Source organism: Otolemur garnettii, unplaced genomic scaffold, assembly GCF_000181295.1.
Source record: "Otolemur garnettii isolate 467f Iridium unplaced genomic scaffold, OtoGar3 scaffold00101, whole genome shotgun sequence".
Lineage (NCBI taxonomy): Eukaryota > Metazoa > Chordata > Mammalia > Primates > Galagidae > Otolemur > Otolemur garnettii.
This window is the reverse complement of record NW_003852496.1, coordinates 2,474,724-2,492,656: the sequence shown is the minus strand read 5'-3', so window position 1 is coordinate 2,492,656 and position 17,933 is coordinate 2,474,724. Positions and strand designations below refer to the sequence as shown.

Below are 17,933 nucleotides of genomic sequence, written 5' to 3'. Positions count from 1 at the left end.
CCCAGGCCGGGCAGGGCTGCATGGGGCTGGAGGGAATTAGCCAGTGACTGCCAAGATCATCTAATTAGGAGCTCTAGTGATAAGCAGATAGGATCGGGGGTGATTAGAATCCTTTTAAAAAGCCACTCCATTAATTACAGAGACAGAGAGGGGCCTCTGGCTGCTCAGAATGCCAATTGGCTGCCTAATCGGCTCCATCAGCTTGCTCTGGGGAGGCCTTCCTGGTACTGCTGTGTGACCTTGGGTGTGCCCTGCCCTCTCTGGGCCTCCCTGGGCATTGTTAATTGGTGACCAATATCACCCGGCCACCTAATGTCCTCTTTCTCTTCCTTGGCTATGACTCAGGAGGTTAGCTGTAGGGTGGGCTTGGGATCAGGGACATGGGACATTAGAGGCCAGGAGGCTCGTCTGGCTCTCCAGGGAGGAGGAAGCCCTGAGAGGGAGTGTTTTCACCACCAGCTGTGTAGGAGGCAGGAAGGTGCCCCTGAGCTGGCACTTGTGGCTGTGCGTCTTTCCAGGACCCTGTGTGTGTGTTGGGGGGGGGGTAGAGGCCCTACTACTCCTCCTGGGCTCCCTGAAGACTAGTGTCAATGAGTCTGAACATTTAACAGAAGAGGAAATCGGTCCACATGCTACCCAGCTCCAAGGTCCTACACCATCCCACCTCTGAAGGCCCCTCTACTTTTAGGGTGCCTCTGGCAATGAGGGGTTACGGTCTGCATGTGACGTGCCCAGCCCAGGAGTCCCACTAAGCAGTCTGTTCCCTGTGCCCCGGGATAGCCCTGAGCCCAGAGGGTAGTGAGGGGTCTCCAGTCCTGTCTTCATACAGCTGACTCCTGCACACCCAGCCAAGGCGGTGGTCTCAGGCTGAACAAGGAACAGGGGCTGAAGGAGGGCTCTGGAACTAGCACTGGCCAGCAATTTGCTCCTGAGAAGACAGGGAGGCCAGCTCCGGAGGCCGGAAGGCAGGAGAGAAGAACCTGGGGCCGGGGACTCGTCTAGACAATGCACAGTCTCCCTCATCATCCCGGGTTCGCTCTCTTCACTTTGTTGTAACCACCCATGTCACTGTCCTGACTACATTGTCTTGGGAACCTCAGCCTTCTTAGCAAAGCCACCATTACTACCATCCTCACCAGTATCACCATCACATAGACACCCATCATCCCTGATCCCTCCCCTGTCACCTCCACACCTCCTCTGCTGTCTCCACCTGCATCCTCACCACGATTACCAAGCCCACCTCCACCACTGCTGTCACCTTCCCTTGAGCCACTGCCACCCTCACACGCACATGGTCATTGACTGTTTCACATGCTGCCTGCACAGCCTGGGGGGCCAGCAGTGAGGGAGCGGAAGCATGATGACCTCAGTCTGCAGCTCCAAAGTGCGTGGCTCTCTAGAGCCCACCTGGGAGCTACGGGGGCCTTCGTGATGTCCTGGGAAGCCTGCAGCCCTGGTACAGTAGGTTGGCAGCAGAGCTGCTGCAAACCTGGCCATCATCTCCTGCCCGCAGCTGGTGACTCTCTTCCACTTTCCAAATCTTGTGCACTGGCAGACTCTAGCCTGGAACCATATGGCTGAGGGGATCTGGATGCCCGCGCAGGACTGCTCTAGGATGCATAGGAGAGGGTGTTGGTAATGCTGAGCTAGCAGCAGAAAATCCAGACTCCCACAAACCCAGCCCCATCAGCACTCACACTGTCACCCCCACCAGCATTCCTTCCTACCACTCAGTGCCCTCCACCCCTGCTACCATTTCAACCCCTCTCCTCACCACTATCCTCCATTGATATTACAATTTCTGCCACCTCCCCCCCCCCCGCCCAGCACCACCAGTGGTGTCCCGCATCATCACTGCTCCAAGCAGGGTTGCCATCACTACCACTTCCCTCATCCCTTCCACGGGCACCTGGCGTGTGATGTAGAATCACTCAGTCAGTCCTCCCGGTAAGAATGTCATGCTGCCCCAGCTGTTACCTTGAGACTTACAGAAGCTTCTTGAAGGTGTATCATTCCCCACCCAAGGACACTGGTCCTGACCATCTGACCCGGCCAGATCACTGCCCACCGCACTGCGGCAGAAGCTTTAAGAGGCAGCTCCAGTTTCTGCCAGCTCTGCCTGGTCCCTCGGCCACGACAACGGGATGCTTCACTCAGAGCTGCTCCTTCAACCTGGGACCCCGCATGAGAAGATGTGAGGAGCAGGGCACCGCGGCTGGCCCGAGGTGCCGACGTGTAAAGTGGGCAGGAACTATGAGTTTGCGTAGGCTGCTGGGATATGGAAGCTGCTGCTGTGGCAAAGTGGAGTGATTCACAGCTGCCACTACCTCTCTGCCTTTGTCGTCACCATCACCACCACCTCCTCCCAACTTAGCTCCTCTGTCACCTCCACCACCCCTACCATCACCTGTCTCATTATTCCCACCACCTCTGGTCTGACCATTCCCACCATCCCCACCACAAATTGCTGTCTACAGCATAAGCATTGCGACTGTCACCATCAGTGTGACGCCACCATGACCAACTCCACTATCACCAACCTAAAAAATCACTGTCCCACTATGACCAAAACCTTCACACCAACACTGCTACCACAGTCACCTCTGCTACTTCAATGGCGCCTACTCCATCACCATGGACACTTACAGTGTCACTGTCTCCACCTGCATCACGGCCAATGACAGCACCACTCCTGCTGCCACCCCCGTTGTGGAGAACTGTGGAGGGTGGGCATCTTTCTCCAGCTCTAAGAACAGGTTTTAACTACAGCAACAGACGTGGCGTGACAAAACACAGCATGAAAGTACGGTGATGTTTTCCTCCGCAGCTACACCCTGAGGAGTTCTTCTTCCATTCAAATCTTCTGCCAAGGACGTGTTAGCACATGTGAGTGGACGGATGTGGGGCACAGAAGACAAGTTGTGCTCCTGGTGAGGTGACAGTGTTGGTCACCAGAGGTCGGAGTTGCCAAGTCTGCTTCCATCCTTGCTGGCATGTGGGATGGGTTAGAACATGTTGTCCCTGCCAGGGGCTGAAACCCAGCTCCAGTGAGTATTGAAAGAGTGAGGGAGACTGAGAGAAATGAATAAAGACCAGAAAGAGGAAGAAGAGACAGAGGAGAGCAATGAAGGAAGGAAGGAGAGAAGGAAGAGCAAGGCCGTCCTAGTGAATGAAGAATTTGTGACCCAAACGCCGAGGTGTTCCACTGGCAGGGCTGGCAGGTGGTTTTATAACTGTGTTCCATCTTAGCGGGAGGGGAACGAGGTGAAGATAGAAATAGATGTTAATTGGTATCGCTAACTGTGTTTTCTAAATATGATCCAGTATCAGAACAAGACTTGAAGAAATACAAGTGCCTAGGAATGTTTTGCTTACCTCACTCACTTTATTAGTTTTCTAGAGCTATTATAAAAACTTTTTGCGGACTGCGTGGCTTAATACAATAGAAATCTATTCTCCCACACTTCCGTACGCCAGAGTCTGAGATGAGAGTGAGGGCACCCGTCTCTGGAGGCTTGGAGGGAGAGTCCTTCCTCACCTCTCCCAGCTTCGGGGGCTGCCTGCAGTCCCTGCAGCTGCAGCCCTCCAACTGGTCACCATTTTCACATCCCCTTCTCTGGGTGTTTCTCATAAGGATGGTTGTCATTGGATATAGGGTCCACACAGACAATCCAGGATGATCTCATTTCAACATCCTTAATTTTCTTTGAGATAGGGTCTTGCTGTGTTGCCCAGGCTGGTCTTGGCTCATGTGATCCTCCTGCCTCAGCCAGGTGCACACCACCATGCCCAGTTCTGACATCCTTAATTTTAATTATCTGTTGCAAAAATACTTTTCCCAACTAAAATCACATTCAGAGGTTCTGGGGATTAGGATGGAATCATCTTCTGGAGAGCTACCGTTCAACCCCTTACACTCACCAATCTATATTTATTATAAGTCTCCATTCTTCTTACCAGAATGGGTGGCATACTTCTCTTAATTTGCTGTCCACTACAGCCTTAAGACAGCCCCACGTCCAAATCTCTGTCCCTGTCACTGACATGCTGTGTGATCTAGAGCATGTTGTTGTATGTCTCTGAGCCTCATTCATCCAACAGATGTTTACTGATTGCCCTTGTGTGCTGAAAAGACGGATACTGTCTTAGACTCTGACAAACATCCCTGCCTTCATGAAGTGTACCTCTGATGATCTGATGAGATGATGAGGCACAGGAAGTTCACACTCCTGTCCCTCTCCCAGCCTGCCTGATTCCCAATCCTGCCTTCTAGCTCCACAGCAGCAATCTGGCCACTGGGCTCTGTGGACGGTTCCCTGGAAGCCCTTGCTCCCTTCCCCTGGCCACTGCCACTGACTTTTAATGCCTACCTGGACTGGGACCCCATAGCTGATCCTGCCTCTGCTCTTTGGCTCCTGAGGGCTCAGCCAGGAATCCCAGCAGGACTGAGTGTTCCATTCTAAGCCCACCATGGCAGCCAGCCCCACTGGCCCCAGCAGGCCCATGTGCTAGGCTGTGCCTGGTCCAGAGCTGGGGGTGGGTGGTTGCCCCGCCCTAGGAGCTGATGTCACAAAGGGCCTGGTTCTAGCTCTGGAGGAGGGTCCTCCCTGGCTTGGCCACAGTGGCAGTGGCAGTATCCCTCCCCTCCCCCCACCCCTCTCAGCAGAGTCCCCACCTGTCCCTGAGAACGGATACTATGAAAAGGTAAACTCCCGGGCAGACTCTCGCCCGGAGCCAGCAGATTCCAGCGGGGCCCTGCTGAAGGGGTCCACACCAGCTGCTGTCTCCACCGCACCCCTCCGACCCGCCGGGCTCCCGTGCCCACTTTGCCTTTGCATCCCACCTCGTCCCACTCACCGCTTGGCATGGCTAACTACTACGAAGTGCTGGGGGTACAGTCAAGCGCCTCCCCAGAGGACATCAAGAAGGCCTACCGCAAGCTGGCCTTGCGCTGGCACCCCGACAAGAACCCTGACAACAAGGAGGAGGCTGAGAAGAAGTTCAAGCAGGTGTCTGAGGCCTATGAGGTCCTGTCCGACTCCAAGAAGCGCTCTGTGTATGACCGCGCAGGCTGTGACAGCTGGCGGGCTGGCGGGGGGGCCAGCACCCCCTACAACAGCCCCTTTGATACCGGCTACACCTTCCGTAACCCGGAGGACATCTTTCGTGAGTTTTTCGGTGGCTTAGACCCCTTCTCCTTTGACTTCTGGGACACCCCGTTCAACAGCGATCGTGTTGGCCGGGGCCATGGCCTGAGGGGGGCCTTCTCGGCCGGCTTCGGCGAGTTCCCGGCCTTCATGGAAGCCTTCTCATCCTTCGACGCCCTGGGTCGCAGCGGGGGCAGCCGCACCACCTTCTCCTCCACCTCCTTTGGGGGCTCTGGCTCTGGCAGCTCGGGGTTCAAGTCGGTGATGTCATCCACTGAGATGATCAATGGACACAAGGTCACCACCAAGCGCATCGTGGAGAATGGGCAGGAGCGCGTGGAGGTGGAGGAGGACGGGCAGCTCAAGTCGGTGACCATTAATGGCAAAGAGCAGCTCAAGCGGGTGGACAGCAAGTAAGAGCTGACCACCCGGGTCTTACCTTCCTGTTGCTGCCACCACCACAGGGGGCCACAGATGTAGGCTGATGGTTAATAAATGTGCCAAGTGAGTTCATGGAAACAGCTCCCCAGCTTTGTGGGGGGCGGGAGATCTTTGCTGACCCTGGAGTGGCTGGCTCTGGCTCGAGGGCACACACAGTGAGGGTGTGGCTGCTGCCTCCCAAGTCTGGGCTGTTTTCACGGGAAGCCCAGGGCCTCTGTTCTAGTGGTTTATCACCTCTCCCATGCTTGCCATCTGGGTTGACAAATGCCGCCACTGCCCCTCTCCGTCTTGATCTGCCTCCAATCCCACCCCATCCCTGCTTCTGCTCTCTAGTGCCAGCCACTGCCACACTCAGCCCCATCCCTGCTTCTGCTCTCTAGTGCCAGCCACTGCCACACTCAGCCCCATCCCTGCTTCTGCTCTCTAGTGCCAGCCACTGCCACACTCAGCCCCATCCCTGCTTCTGCTCTCTAGTGCCAGCCACTGCCACACTCAGGCCTCTCTGCTGCAGCTCTCAGCCATCCCCCTCTCCCAACTAATTCTTCCCAAGGTATGTCACACTGCCTGCATGGCTCCCCTTGCTCTAAGCACCTCACCACAGGCCCTGGTGCCTGACCCCTGTCCACCTCCCGCCTCCCTCTCTGATCTTCCTCCGTTCCTCCTCTGCACCAAATTTCCTGCAGCCGCGGAGCCTTTGCAAACACTCTGGACCAATGCCTAGGACCCAGGGGCCAGGGGGGAGGAAGCAGGGCCAAGCATTGCAGAGCCAGAGCTTTCTCCAAGTTAGAGCAAGGCAGGCTCCCTTTAGGGGGAGTGAGCTCCCTGTCATGGGAGAGTGCCGGTGCAGAGAAAGAGAAGGGGCTGTGTTCTGGTGACCTGATAGCCAGTTGTTTTTTTTTTTTTTTTTTGGAGACAGAGTCTCACTGTGTTGCCCTTGGTAGAGTGCCGTGGCATCACAGTTCATAGCAACCTCTAGCTTTTGGGCTTAGGTGATTCTCTTGCCTCAGCCTCCCCAGTAGCTGGGACTACAGGTGCCTGCCACAACGCCTGGCTATTTTTTTGCTGTTGTTGTTGCAGTTTGGCCAGGGCCGGGTTCGAACCTGCCACCCTCGGTATATGGGGCCAGCGCCCTACTCACTGAGCCATAGGCGCTGCCCAGAGAGAGCCAGTCTTTTAAAAATACTTATTTTTGAAGTAAAGTTTCACTTTGAAACTTGGATGTCAGGCACTTTTAATTCAATGTAATTTAAGAAGTATTTATTGAGCACCTACTGTGGTCAGGCACAGTTCTAGGTACTGGGAATAAGAAAGGGGGGGAAACAAATCCCTTGCCTTTTATAGTCCGCATTCTAGCTGAGGGGGCCAGGGGAAAACAGGGGTACAGAATATGGTCCTCAGTAGCCATGAAATGTGGAGTGGAGACACAGGCAGGTGAGCTGAGGAGGGTGGGTGACTGAGGGGATAGGCAGGGGACTGTTGAGTCAGGTGGCTCTAGAAGGCCCTTCTGTCTATCAGGAACTGGAATAAAAGTGAGACCTTGGACCATGTGACTATCTGGGGAAAAGCATTCTGGACAGAGGGGATAGCACGTGCAAAGGCCCTGAGGCAGGAGCAGGCCTGTCCTGTTGGAGGAATAGCCAAGAAGCGAATAAGGTGTATACACAGAGTCCCATTTAATGTCCACGACTCTCCAAGGCAGTGTTCATCAGCCCGTGTTATCCAAAAGGAAAATGAGGCACAGAAATTCTGGAGCGGTTGAGCCAGAATTTCACCCCAGGTATTGACTCCAAAGGACCTGCATTAAATATAATAATTGTCACTGTTACAAAAGTGACAGGCGGGTGTGAGTGAGAGAATGTGCATGATCCTGTCTATAGAAGGATCAGCCTGTGGGCAATTCCTTGTTCCCTGAGGGCTGGAGTAAGAGTCAGAAAAGGAGGTGATTTCAGGTTAGAAGTCTCAGTGATGGCCAGTGACAGGGTCTGCGGCTCCCAGGCTAGGGAGAGGGGACATGATACAGGCAGAGAAGGTAGTCTGAGCACCAAGTGGACTAGGACCTGATCATACTTTGGTCACTTCTGCATCCCAACTCACAGCACTTGGCATCTAGTGAATGCCCAAGAAACGATATAACATGAAAGCAGGTGGGAGCACACCATTCCAGGGAATAGCAAGAACCAAGGCATGTTCTTGGAGGACAACCTCTGGGCCTGAAGACAAGAGAACCCACTGGCAGGCCTTGAACCTAGTGGGAAAGGTAGGGTTTGGATTCCTTGAGGAATTCATCCCCTTCCCAGATGCAGAGGAGCATCTGGCTGAGGAGCATTCTTGGGGGATAGAGGCTAGGAAGTGGCCTGGCACTTTTCTCCAAAGGGAGCACGCTGACAGCCCCTTCCAGGAAACCAAGGGGCATCACCCTAAGATCTTTGAGATGTGCAAAGCCCCCTGGCTGCTGCCAGTGTACTGGCCAAGAGGACACAGCAAGTGGCCTGCCTACATCTTGAGGCTCAAGCCAGGCTGTGAGTCCCTAGGTTCCACCTCTGAGGACCTCTGGGACAGGACAGCAGCTGGAGGCTCCCTAACCGTGTTACCCACTGGGCAGGGGAGCCTGTGACACAGAGAAGGTCAAACCCAGCTCCCAGTCCTGCTGTGGGACTAACTTCATCAAAGCCCCCACTACAGCATTAACCACCTGACCTCTGTCCCTGCCGACTCGCTAATTTCACCAATTACTGGCCAGCTGTGGCTGCGTCAAGTGGGCCTGCTTAGCACAGACGGCTGCTGGGCAAATCCAGTTATGCCCTGGCAGCCCAGGCAGCCACACGGTCCAGCAGCTGGATGCAGAGCAGAAATCTGGATGCTTACAAGGCACTGGTGTCACCAAGCACCCCAAGGACCCCTGGGCTGCGGCTGATGGTCTGTGCTCTCTTCCCTTCTTCAAGCCCCACACCTATAGCTGCAGCTGGCTCTCCCCAGCACAGCCCTCTCTGGGCATTCCCCTGCTTCAACTCCTGCAGAGCCAGCGTGCTCAGCTAAGCATGTCACCTGTCCCCAGCTGCCAGGCCGAATCTTTGCACCAACCCTTAGTCCCATTTTATAGATGGAGAAACTGAAGCCTACACTTGACTGGCCTGCTGAGGAGCATGGCTGGGATGAGATCCAACCCCTGCACCAGTACTCATGGTCCCAGCCCACATCCTGTCACTGCAGCCATATCATGCTGTTCCCTGCATGTCTCATCTCCTCTGGCCTGTTAAATTTATACCTTGAGGCCCCCACTCCGTGTTACTTGTGGGAAGGCCTCACCAAGCCAAGCTGGGGCAGGACATTCTGCCAAGTCTCCTTCACTCAGACTTTCTTCTGGGCCTGGCTGTGCACTGGGTGCTGGGACCACAACAGTGAAGACCTGACCCCGCCCAATGGCCCTATGTGTCTAGGGAGGGGCTGGCTGACCAGGCTCAGGCCTGACCCTGTGCTGGGGCACCCAGAGGTGGGACCATATGGAGTCCCTGCTGTTGCCCTAGCCCCAGCATGGAGCCCCAGGCAGAGGCTCCGGGGTGGAGGGCTCCCCCCTCAACTTCTGGCCCTAATGTCCACGTCCTCACGGTTGCTCCCTGGATGTGATGCCAACCTCCTCCCTGGCCTCCCAGCCTCCTCTTTTCCTTCTTCCGTCCTATTTTCTTCCCAGCACCCAGAAGAATCTGAGGGCATTGTGGGGCACTCAGAGTAAAAGTCACTGTCCTCACAGGTTCCCACAAAGCCTTTGTCATCTGACCTGGTGGCCTCCCCAGCATCCCCAGGGCTTGCTGTGCTCCAGTCCCACTGCCCTCCTTGCTGTCCTACACACACATCTGGCCCGTCCAGCCTCAGGGCCTCTGCAGCTTTACACTGTGCCTGGACCCACCTCCCTGGTCTCTGGAAGGCCCTCCCTCTTGCCCCCTAGGATTGAGGCTCATCTTCCCACTCTCCCCACTCTCTGGGCTCCAGTTCTCTTCACATGTTCACCCTGCCTTCAGCCTCTGCACCTGCCGGCCCCACTGCCTAGAATCCCTCAGCTACCCACTAAGGGTGGCCAATCCCTCTGATCTTGGCTCAGATGTTACTTCTTTAGAGATGCCTCAGACTCGGAGGTCCCCACTTCCACCCTCCAGTCCTATGTCCCCAAAATCCTGTGGGGAAGGGACTGGGTGAAACAGTGCCCAAGCATGTCCTTCTGGTGCTAGGATTCAATGACCCTGGAGCATTTTACAAGCCAGGGCCCCCGAGAGCTCTGGGGAGATGCACTCAGCTCACAGAGCAGAGGGGAACCAGGTTTGCAGCCTCTCTGCTACCAGAACAGCTGGGAGAGCCTGAATGCCATTGGCCTCTGAGGCTGGGCAGGGCAGGGCTTCCCCACCAGGGCTCAGGTTTCCATGTGGACTGGGCAGGGGCAGTTGTAGTGTCCTTATCCCTGCCGAGCACCGGTCCCCCCAGGGGCTTTGCCTCCAGCCTTTCCCTGACCCCCGTAAAGAGATACGGCTGTTCACCCCCATTGTACAGATGGGGAAACTGAGGCTTGGAGGACAAGAGGCCTGGCCGAGGCCACATGCCATAGCGGGAGCTGGTTCTGGTCCTTGCCCCCACCGGGCCTGGGGTGGGTAGGTGGGGCTCAGGCAGCCTCCTTCCCCAGCCACCCTCCCTCTGGCCGGTAGGTCGATGTTATCGCAGCTGATTTAATTTCAAAGACGGATTGAGCTGCGGAGGGAGGGAGAGTGGCTAATCGCAGCCGCCATCTGCCCCGTTGTCATGGGGATGGGCTCCCAGCATTTGTGCAGGGCGGACCCAGATAAGGGCACAGAGTGGGCTGGAGGGGACTGCAGCAGGGGGGTGGGGAGGGGATGGGCCAGGAGCTGGGGAAGAGATGGTAACAGAGACAGGGAGAGACCCAGAGAGGGAGAGATGGACACAGAGACAAAAGAACAGTGACACAGAGAGGCCAAGGGACCAAGGGAGACAGCTCAAGGCTGCCCAGGTAAAGAGAGACTCCCCCCAGAGGGTTAGTGTGTGACTAACACACTGCCCGCCAGGACCCTCTGGCAGCTGCCCTTTGGGCCAGGAGTCTCTTCTTGCCTGCTGGGAAGGGTCTTGGGTAGAACCAGACCTTCCCTTTGCTGTGACAGGGTCACTGGACCACCTGCACCTCCACACCAGGGGGACAGGGTCCCAGGCTCAGCTCAGGGATGGCACATGAGCTGTTTCCGCCAAACACATGCCAGCACCCCTAGTCTGGCTTTTATAACAATCACGTCATCAAAACTTGCCTAAGGCGATGCTGACCTGGTCTCTCAGATGGAAGGGGATGCTGGGCACCCACTTTGTGCTCTGTCCACCAAATGGGATCCACACCTCCAGGCAGCCCTGCCTGGGCACCTTATGTCCATTCTGCAGGGCAGAGTTGTTTAACCATCTCCTGGAAGGAGAGTGCCATTGTGACTTAGGAAACAGCATTTGTCCATCCCCTCTGTGTGCCAGGGCTTGGGAAGTGCTGAGAGGCAGCAGAGGAGACGAGATGTCCGATCTGTCTGCTGACAGCCATGGCTGAGGCCCCCTCCCCAGGCTCAGGCTGGCATGCCTCAGCCCTGCCCTCATAGTAGCAGTCCCAGCCCAGCCCACCCTTGCAGAAGCAGTACTCTCTTGGAGCTGCTCCCAGCCACCTGCACATCCCCCACTGCCCTGCCCCGGCTGGTGGGCACTGCCTGGCCCTGTCTTTGCCTCCAACTAGGACTGGTACCCTGTGGAGGTGAGTGCCGCTCACACCTCTGTCCCTGCTGCCCTGCTCAGAGTGGTGGGCTGACCCTCTGACTGGCAGCCTCGGGTGCAGACTGGGCCTCAGACTTCAGCTCTGCACACTGCTGTCTGTTGGACACCTCCCAATAGGCCCCCAGGCTCTATAGCCATGAAGCATCCCAAGGTGACCCCAGGAGCTCCTGTCGTTGACTCCAGAAATCCAATCACTGCCCCCGCCTCCTCCCTGGACCAATCACCAGCACCATCTGCCTGAGGCAGGAGTCTGGGGACTGCCTGAGTAGTCCTCTGACCTTGGCACTGGGCTGCTCCACCCTCATGAAAAACCAAGGCCCTTTGCTTCTTGCTGAGGGCGATGATCACTCATTGTTACCAGCCTGAAGTCCAAACTCCCTGAAGCAGCTCATGGAAAACATTATAATCCCCTCCAAGACCTTTGGGACAAATTGGAACTTCCACCTCACCCCCAGGCGATGCCTACAAACTCCTCACCAAGACCCAGGACAAGGCCCAGCACCAGCCAGGACCCACAGGATCCAGCAAGACCCAGTCTGCCCTTGAGCCTCATCCTCTGTGTCCTGTGCCTCTCTCTCCTCCTCGGTGGACATTTTTGTATGTGTTAGTTGTGTTAAATACACATAACATTGGCTGGGCATGGTGGTTCAAGCCTGTAATTCCAGCACTAGAGGAGGCTGAAGCAAGAGAGTTGCCTGAGCTCAGGAGTTCAAGACCAGCCTGGGCAAGAGCAAAACCCTGTTTCTAAAAAATAAATAATCAAGCATTGTGGTGGGTGCCCAAGTAGCTACTTGGGAGGCTGAAGCAAGAGAATCGCTTGAGCCCAAGGGTTCAAGGTTGCTGTGAACTATGACACCATGGCACTCTACCCAGGGCAAGAGAATGAGACTCTGTCACACACACACAAAAAATACACATAACATCAAAAGTATCATCCTCACCATCTGAGTGCACAGCTCAGGGCTCTGAGCAGGCTCACGGTGCCCTGTAGCCGTCATCACCTTCCATCTCCAGAACTTTTCCATCTTCCCAAACTGAAACTCTGTCCCTATTAAGCACTGACTCCCCACCCCTCCCCAGCCCCTGTGACCACCACTTACTTTCTGTCTCTCTGAATGTGCCTGTCTCCGGGCCTCATGGCAGGAGGACTGTGACAAACTTTTTGTTATCAGGCTTCCATTTACCCCTTGAGATCACCTTGTTCCCATCTCTCCACTGGGTGGTCAAATGTTTCCGACTTGGCCATGGTGGATGGCTCCTGGGGCTCTGGTGATCACAGGGAACATTGGTCTCATCCAAGGAAGCCAGAACGGATCGAGAACCATCCCTTGTGATAGCACTGGAGATGTCCACAGTCCTTCCCGTGAGTGGCACTTTCACACGAAGGCCTGAAGACAAGTTTGAAATGTTCCTGCAACTCATGCTTGTAACAACTCAGCACCAGAATGTGTTTAAAACTAACCCCATGCACACCCACAGTGCCTCCCAGAGCTTTCTTAGGCAATGGATTGCCTGGTGTCTTAGTTGACCCTTTGGAAAACTCCATCATTCAAATGCATATTTTTCCTTTTTAACCAAATGAGTGTCACTCAAGCATGTTTTAATACCTCTTACTGTGGACAGTGCCACCCTCCATGTAGGTAGGGACATGGCCTTGCCTCCCTGCAGGGGAGCTGGACCTGTGGATGAGGGGTTCTGGGGCAGGGAGTACTGGACTGTGACTGGATTCCAGGTTAGCTGGACAGGCAGCCTGCTGCCCCTCAGGCCTTCTCTCCTGGAGACACCCAAGGGTTGGGCAGAAGTGGAGGCCTTAGCTCCATTTCACATGGGCCAGTCTGGTCACCAGGCATGTGGGAACTGGAGGGCAATGCAGGAATGCCCGCTTAGGGGCGTTCTGGCAGGAGAGGTGAGATTCGGAGTCGGGGGGTGCGTGGGGGAGGCATCTTGTCCCTCTGAGCCTCAATTTCCTTTGACAGTCACTGAGGGGGTCCTACCTACTCTGTGGTGTCCCTCCCACAGGCACCAAGGGACATGTGGACAGCACGTGGACAGCACCTCCTTGTGCCCATGCACCCCGCACCCCCTGGACCCAGTGGTGGGGACAGCACCTTGCTTCCTGCTGCCTCTAAGGCCGCACCCACGTCATGCTGGACGGTCCCTACTCCAAGAACATCTCTTTTGCAATTCTCCTTCACTTTCTCTAAGATTTTTTGGGGAAGAATCCCATAATCATCTTCTATTGCTCTTGTAGTAAATTACCACAAACTTCGTGGCTTCAAGCATTGCAGATTTATTGTCTTACAATTCTGGGGGCCAGAAGCCCAGAATGGGTCTCACTGAGCTAGAACCAAGGTGCCATCAGGCTGGTCCCTCTGGAGGCTCTGGGGGAGACACTCTTTCCCTTCAGGAGGCTGCCTGTATTCCTCAGCTTGGGGTCTGTCACTTCATCTTTGAAGCCAGCCTTGAGGCCTCCGGGCCTTCGTGCCTGGCCCCTGCACTCAGGGCCCACTTGGTAATGCAGTCTGATCTTCTCTTATTAAGACCCTGAACTCAGTCACATCTGCACAGTCCCTTTTGCAATCTAAGGGGACACACAGATTCTAGGGATTAGGACACAGACATTTCTGCAGGGAGATGTTGTTCCAAGCACCACAGAGCCCGTCGAGAAGAGAGAGTCAAGGGTGAGCAGAGGGCCTGGCAAGGGGCCGGCTCAGCACCACCTATTTCTCAAATGGCCTCCTGCCAGAGGCAGGACATTTTCCAGCTGCTCAGGAAGGGCCATCTGAATGCCTGGACTCCTGGGCAGGACCTAAAGGGAGCACTGAGGAAAGGAGGGTGGATCACAACCAGAGGCAGGGCAGGGGGTCAGCCCCTGAGTGTGGCTGAAGCTGGGAGGTAACTAGTTGACCGAGGACCTGCTCATGCTCAGCCCCACTTGCGAGGGGCTTCAGGCTTGCCCCTGCCCCTCTCCTAAACTGGTTTTATTCATCTGTAAAAGCTCTCCCTCTCTCCTGGCTCTGAGGATACTCCCAGTGGTCCCTCCGCAAGGCTGTGTCCTTTGTCCCGGAACCTCTGCCGCGGCATCATGTCCATCTGGAGCATCAGTCCCTCTTCACTGTAACCCTGTGAATGATCTGGGCCCAGGTCCTCAGAAGGGCCAGGACCATAGCTCAGAGTAGAAGGGTGCTTATGAGCAGCTGGCCCCTCGGGAGTGGCCCATAATGCAGAAGAAGGGATGGCGGTTGTCCACAGGGTAGTTTTGTTTTAAGAGAAGATATGATCGTAGCCTCTATCAGCATCTCAGAGAGGTCTAGTCTCACCCAAGGTCAGGTGTGACTTCAAATGACATCGCTGAGCACCCTTCCCCACCCCAGGGCTGCCTGGCCCCATGTCCCTGGCAACTGGCACTCCCTGACTGAGCGGGGTTTCCTCTGGGGACAGAACTCCCTTCCATGGGGCTAGGAACATGGATGTCGTGCAGAGCTGGGCTGGGGCCACCTTCCCACCAACCACACTGTGCTGTCACACCCCAAAGAAGGAACCTGGCACTGTCAGCCACTTGAGCTCCCAGGCGCCGTGGTTATGCCTGCGGTCACCAAGCAGCCGGTCAGGAAACCCCTGGGTTCGTGGGGTTCTGGGGTGGTAGTGAGGGTGTGACGGGTCTTCTCCTCCAGACTCCTGGGCCGCCACTGGCTTCAGCCGCGCTCTGCCACCCTGCACTTTACCAGATCCTGCCAGCCACACTTTGGGCACTCAGCCCCCAGACGCCGGGGGCATCCTCCCAGCTCCTCCCGATCAAGGTCCCTGGAGAAGGCCATTCTCTGTGGCCTCTGGTCATGCTGTCTCTCTGTGCTTTGGAAGCATAGGAGCCAGTCTCTCTCCATTTGAGGCTCCTGAACATCTTCCACCCAACACTGCATTGCCTGCGTGTCCCTGTGATATCAGCGACAGTTTGCAATCTGTACCCAGCTTGCCCAGTTCAGGGCACGGTGGTGAGCGAAGAAAGCTTAGTTCTATGAAGCTAAAGGAGGTTGGGCTGGTGGCCCAAGGATCCCTGCAGGCACAACAGAGAGGGAAAGGCCCCACATGGGCCTACCTGATGCAATGTTCCCCTGGCTGTTCCCATAGCTGTGACCCCTCCACTCACATGGTCCTTGAGCCTGGGCCCTCGACAGAGTGCCTTTAGGAGAAGAAGCCAGGGGCATTAATTGCAAAAGACTGATTTGTTTTAAATTGATATTTAATTAAAAAGTTAATTATTAATTAGGTTTATCGATGGGCCATCAGTGCTGGCTGGGAAAGGCCGGTTTAAGGAATCGTTCTACTGCAGCCCATCTCCCCACTGAGCCGGCTCAGGGGCACCGGCTTGGCTCGTGTCAGTTCAGCCACAGATTTTGCTGCTGTCCATGGGCTGTGTCTTTTCTCAGCAGGCCTGGCAGATTCAGGAGTGACTGTGCTACTCAGCCTCGGAGGCTGCCTTGGGGTGGCAGGTGCCAGCTGTCCCTGCGGTGGCTGTCACCAGTGCAAATGCTGTCCCCCAGCACCTTCTCAAGCCATGAATCTACAGAGCTGTGTCCCACATGCTCCTCCTGTGTCTGGCGTGGACTTGGTGTCTTCCTCTCCAAATCCAACCCCCACCCCATGACCCTTCTCTGCCCTGGTCCGTCTAAACACCCAGTTGCCCACTCAGACACCCGGCATCATCCTGAACATCTGTCTCGCAGATCCCAAATCCGATGGATTCTCCTTCTCTGTGTCCCTGTCCTGCCCTGGCTGAAGCCTTCATAGATGTTCATCTGGAAGAGGTAAGGAAGCCAGCCAGGGGCAGGGACATGACAAAGGCGAAGGTGCCGAGGAAGGAGGGTTCCCTGAAAAGGAAAGAATCCTCTGAGGTGGATGTAGCGGTGAGGCACAGAGCAGGCCTAGATCACCCGGACTTCCTGAGAGCTGTGCTCTTTGTGGTGTAGTGGGAAGCCACTGGGTGGCTCGGGACAGAGGCAGAACTGATTTATGTTTTTGGTGGATCGCTCTGGCTGGTGTGGAAGAAATTGTCAGGGCATAAGAGCAGAGGCCCAGGGAGGTGGCAGCTGCAGCTGTCCAGGCGGGTGAGACGGACGGTGAAGGTGTAAGGTGGGTGGAACACATTCGGAAGAGAGAACTGACAAGATTTGCTGTGGACTGGATGTAGCAAAAGGAGAAAGAGGCAAGGATGACAAAGGCCTCCTGTGTGACCGATGGAGCCACCACCCTCTGGTATAGGGATGGCCACAGGAAGAGCAGCTCTGTGGGGGAAAGCCAAGAGCTTGTTTGGGGCATGTTGAGATGCACAGTGGTGACTGGGAACTGGCAGGAGACATGGATCTGACTTAGGAGAGAATTCAGGAGGGAGGGAAGTTCCAGAGTTACCAGCACGTGATGGTGGTTACAAGTTTGAGAGCAGACAAGATGGCCTAGAGCAGGGGTTCTCAAACTGTTTAAACAGGGGGCCAGTTCACTGTCCCTCAGACCATTGGAGGGCCGGACTGCGGGCCCCGGGACCAGTCAGCTGCTAAGCAGGACAGGCAGCAGCGGCAAAAAGACCCGGTGGGCCAGATAAATGTCCTAGGCAGGCCGCAAGAGGCCTGCCGGCCGTAGTTCAAGGACACCAGGCCTAGAGAGTGAGCAGAAACAGACAGGGGTGCAAGGACACTCAGAGCCAGGGAGAAGAGGAGACAGGGGAAGGCCGGTGAGCCAGGATAGGCTGTCCAGCATGTCCACCCCTCCCCACCACATCTGGGCCATTAGAGTTCTCTGGTTGCAAAGACAGCCATGGGCCCTGGCTAGCAGAACTCAGAAGGGAAGAGGAACACTACGAAATGGACCCAGGCTGGGCCAGATGAAAAAGAAATCAGAAGACCTGCAGGAAGGCCCGGGGCTGGCAGCCCTGGGATTGAAGGCTGCTGTCACTGGATGGGTCAGCTCTCCCCTGCTCATGAAGCTGCCCAGGTGTGTGCTGGCCAAGCTGGTGTGGAGGAGGGTGGTCAGCACCATCACCACCATCTCTATCATCATTGCTGTTGTCCCATCACTACCACACCCGATACAACCACTGCCACCATCATCTCCTCCTCCACCCCCATCACTACCACCACCTCTGCCACCACCTCCGCCACCACTGACACTACTGAGTCCCTTGCCTCACCATTGCTGCTGTCACTAACGCCCCAGACACCATCATCAAGAGATGTCTCTACTACATGACAGGCAGAATGTGGGAGTCTGTTGACACCAGGATGAGCAAAGATATTCCTTCATCCACCTGGGTTATATTCTAGTGAGGGAAACAGATTTTAATCAAATGGTTTCATCACAACAAAAGTTGTAAAACTGTGACTCACACAGGTCCCGCAGGACACAGACAGGGTGCTGAGGAAGAAGAGTCCCTTGGGGATTTGACCCAGAGAGGGGGGTGAGAAAACAGCCCTGGGGATGAGACACGGAGAAGCAGAGTGATCGGGGGAGAGACACGGAGAAGCAGAGTGATGGGGGAGAGACACGGAGAAG

At 55.6% G+C, this 17,933-nt stretch overlaps 1 protein-coding gene across 1 annotated transcript; it reads left to right on the top strand.

Moving 5' to 3' along the window:
* The first annotated feature begins 4,861 nt into the window (after nt 1-4,861).
* DNAJB8 (DnaJ heat shock protein family (Hsp40) member B8) lies at nt 4,862-5,606 on the top strand. Its single transcript, XM_003796194.2, has one exon. It carries the CDS (start codon nt 4,869-4,871, stop codon nt 5,565-5,567), a length of 699 nt encoding a protein of 232 aa, XP_003796242.1. The 5' UTR covers nt 4,862-4,868; the 3' UTR covers nt 5,568-5,606.
* Nucleotides 5,607-17,933: the final 12,327 nt, after the last annotated feature.

Bases quoted from the DNA above. Each gene is read 5' to 3' on its own strand.
- DNAJB8 (XM_003796194.2), top strand. From the start codon at position 4,869: ATGGCTAACTACTACGAAGTGCTGGGGGTACAGTCAAGCGCCTCCCCA.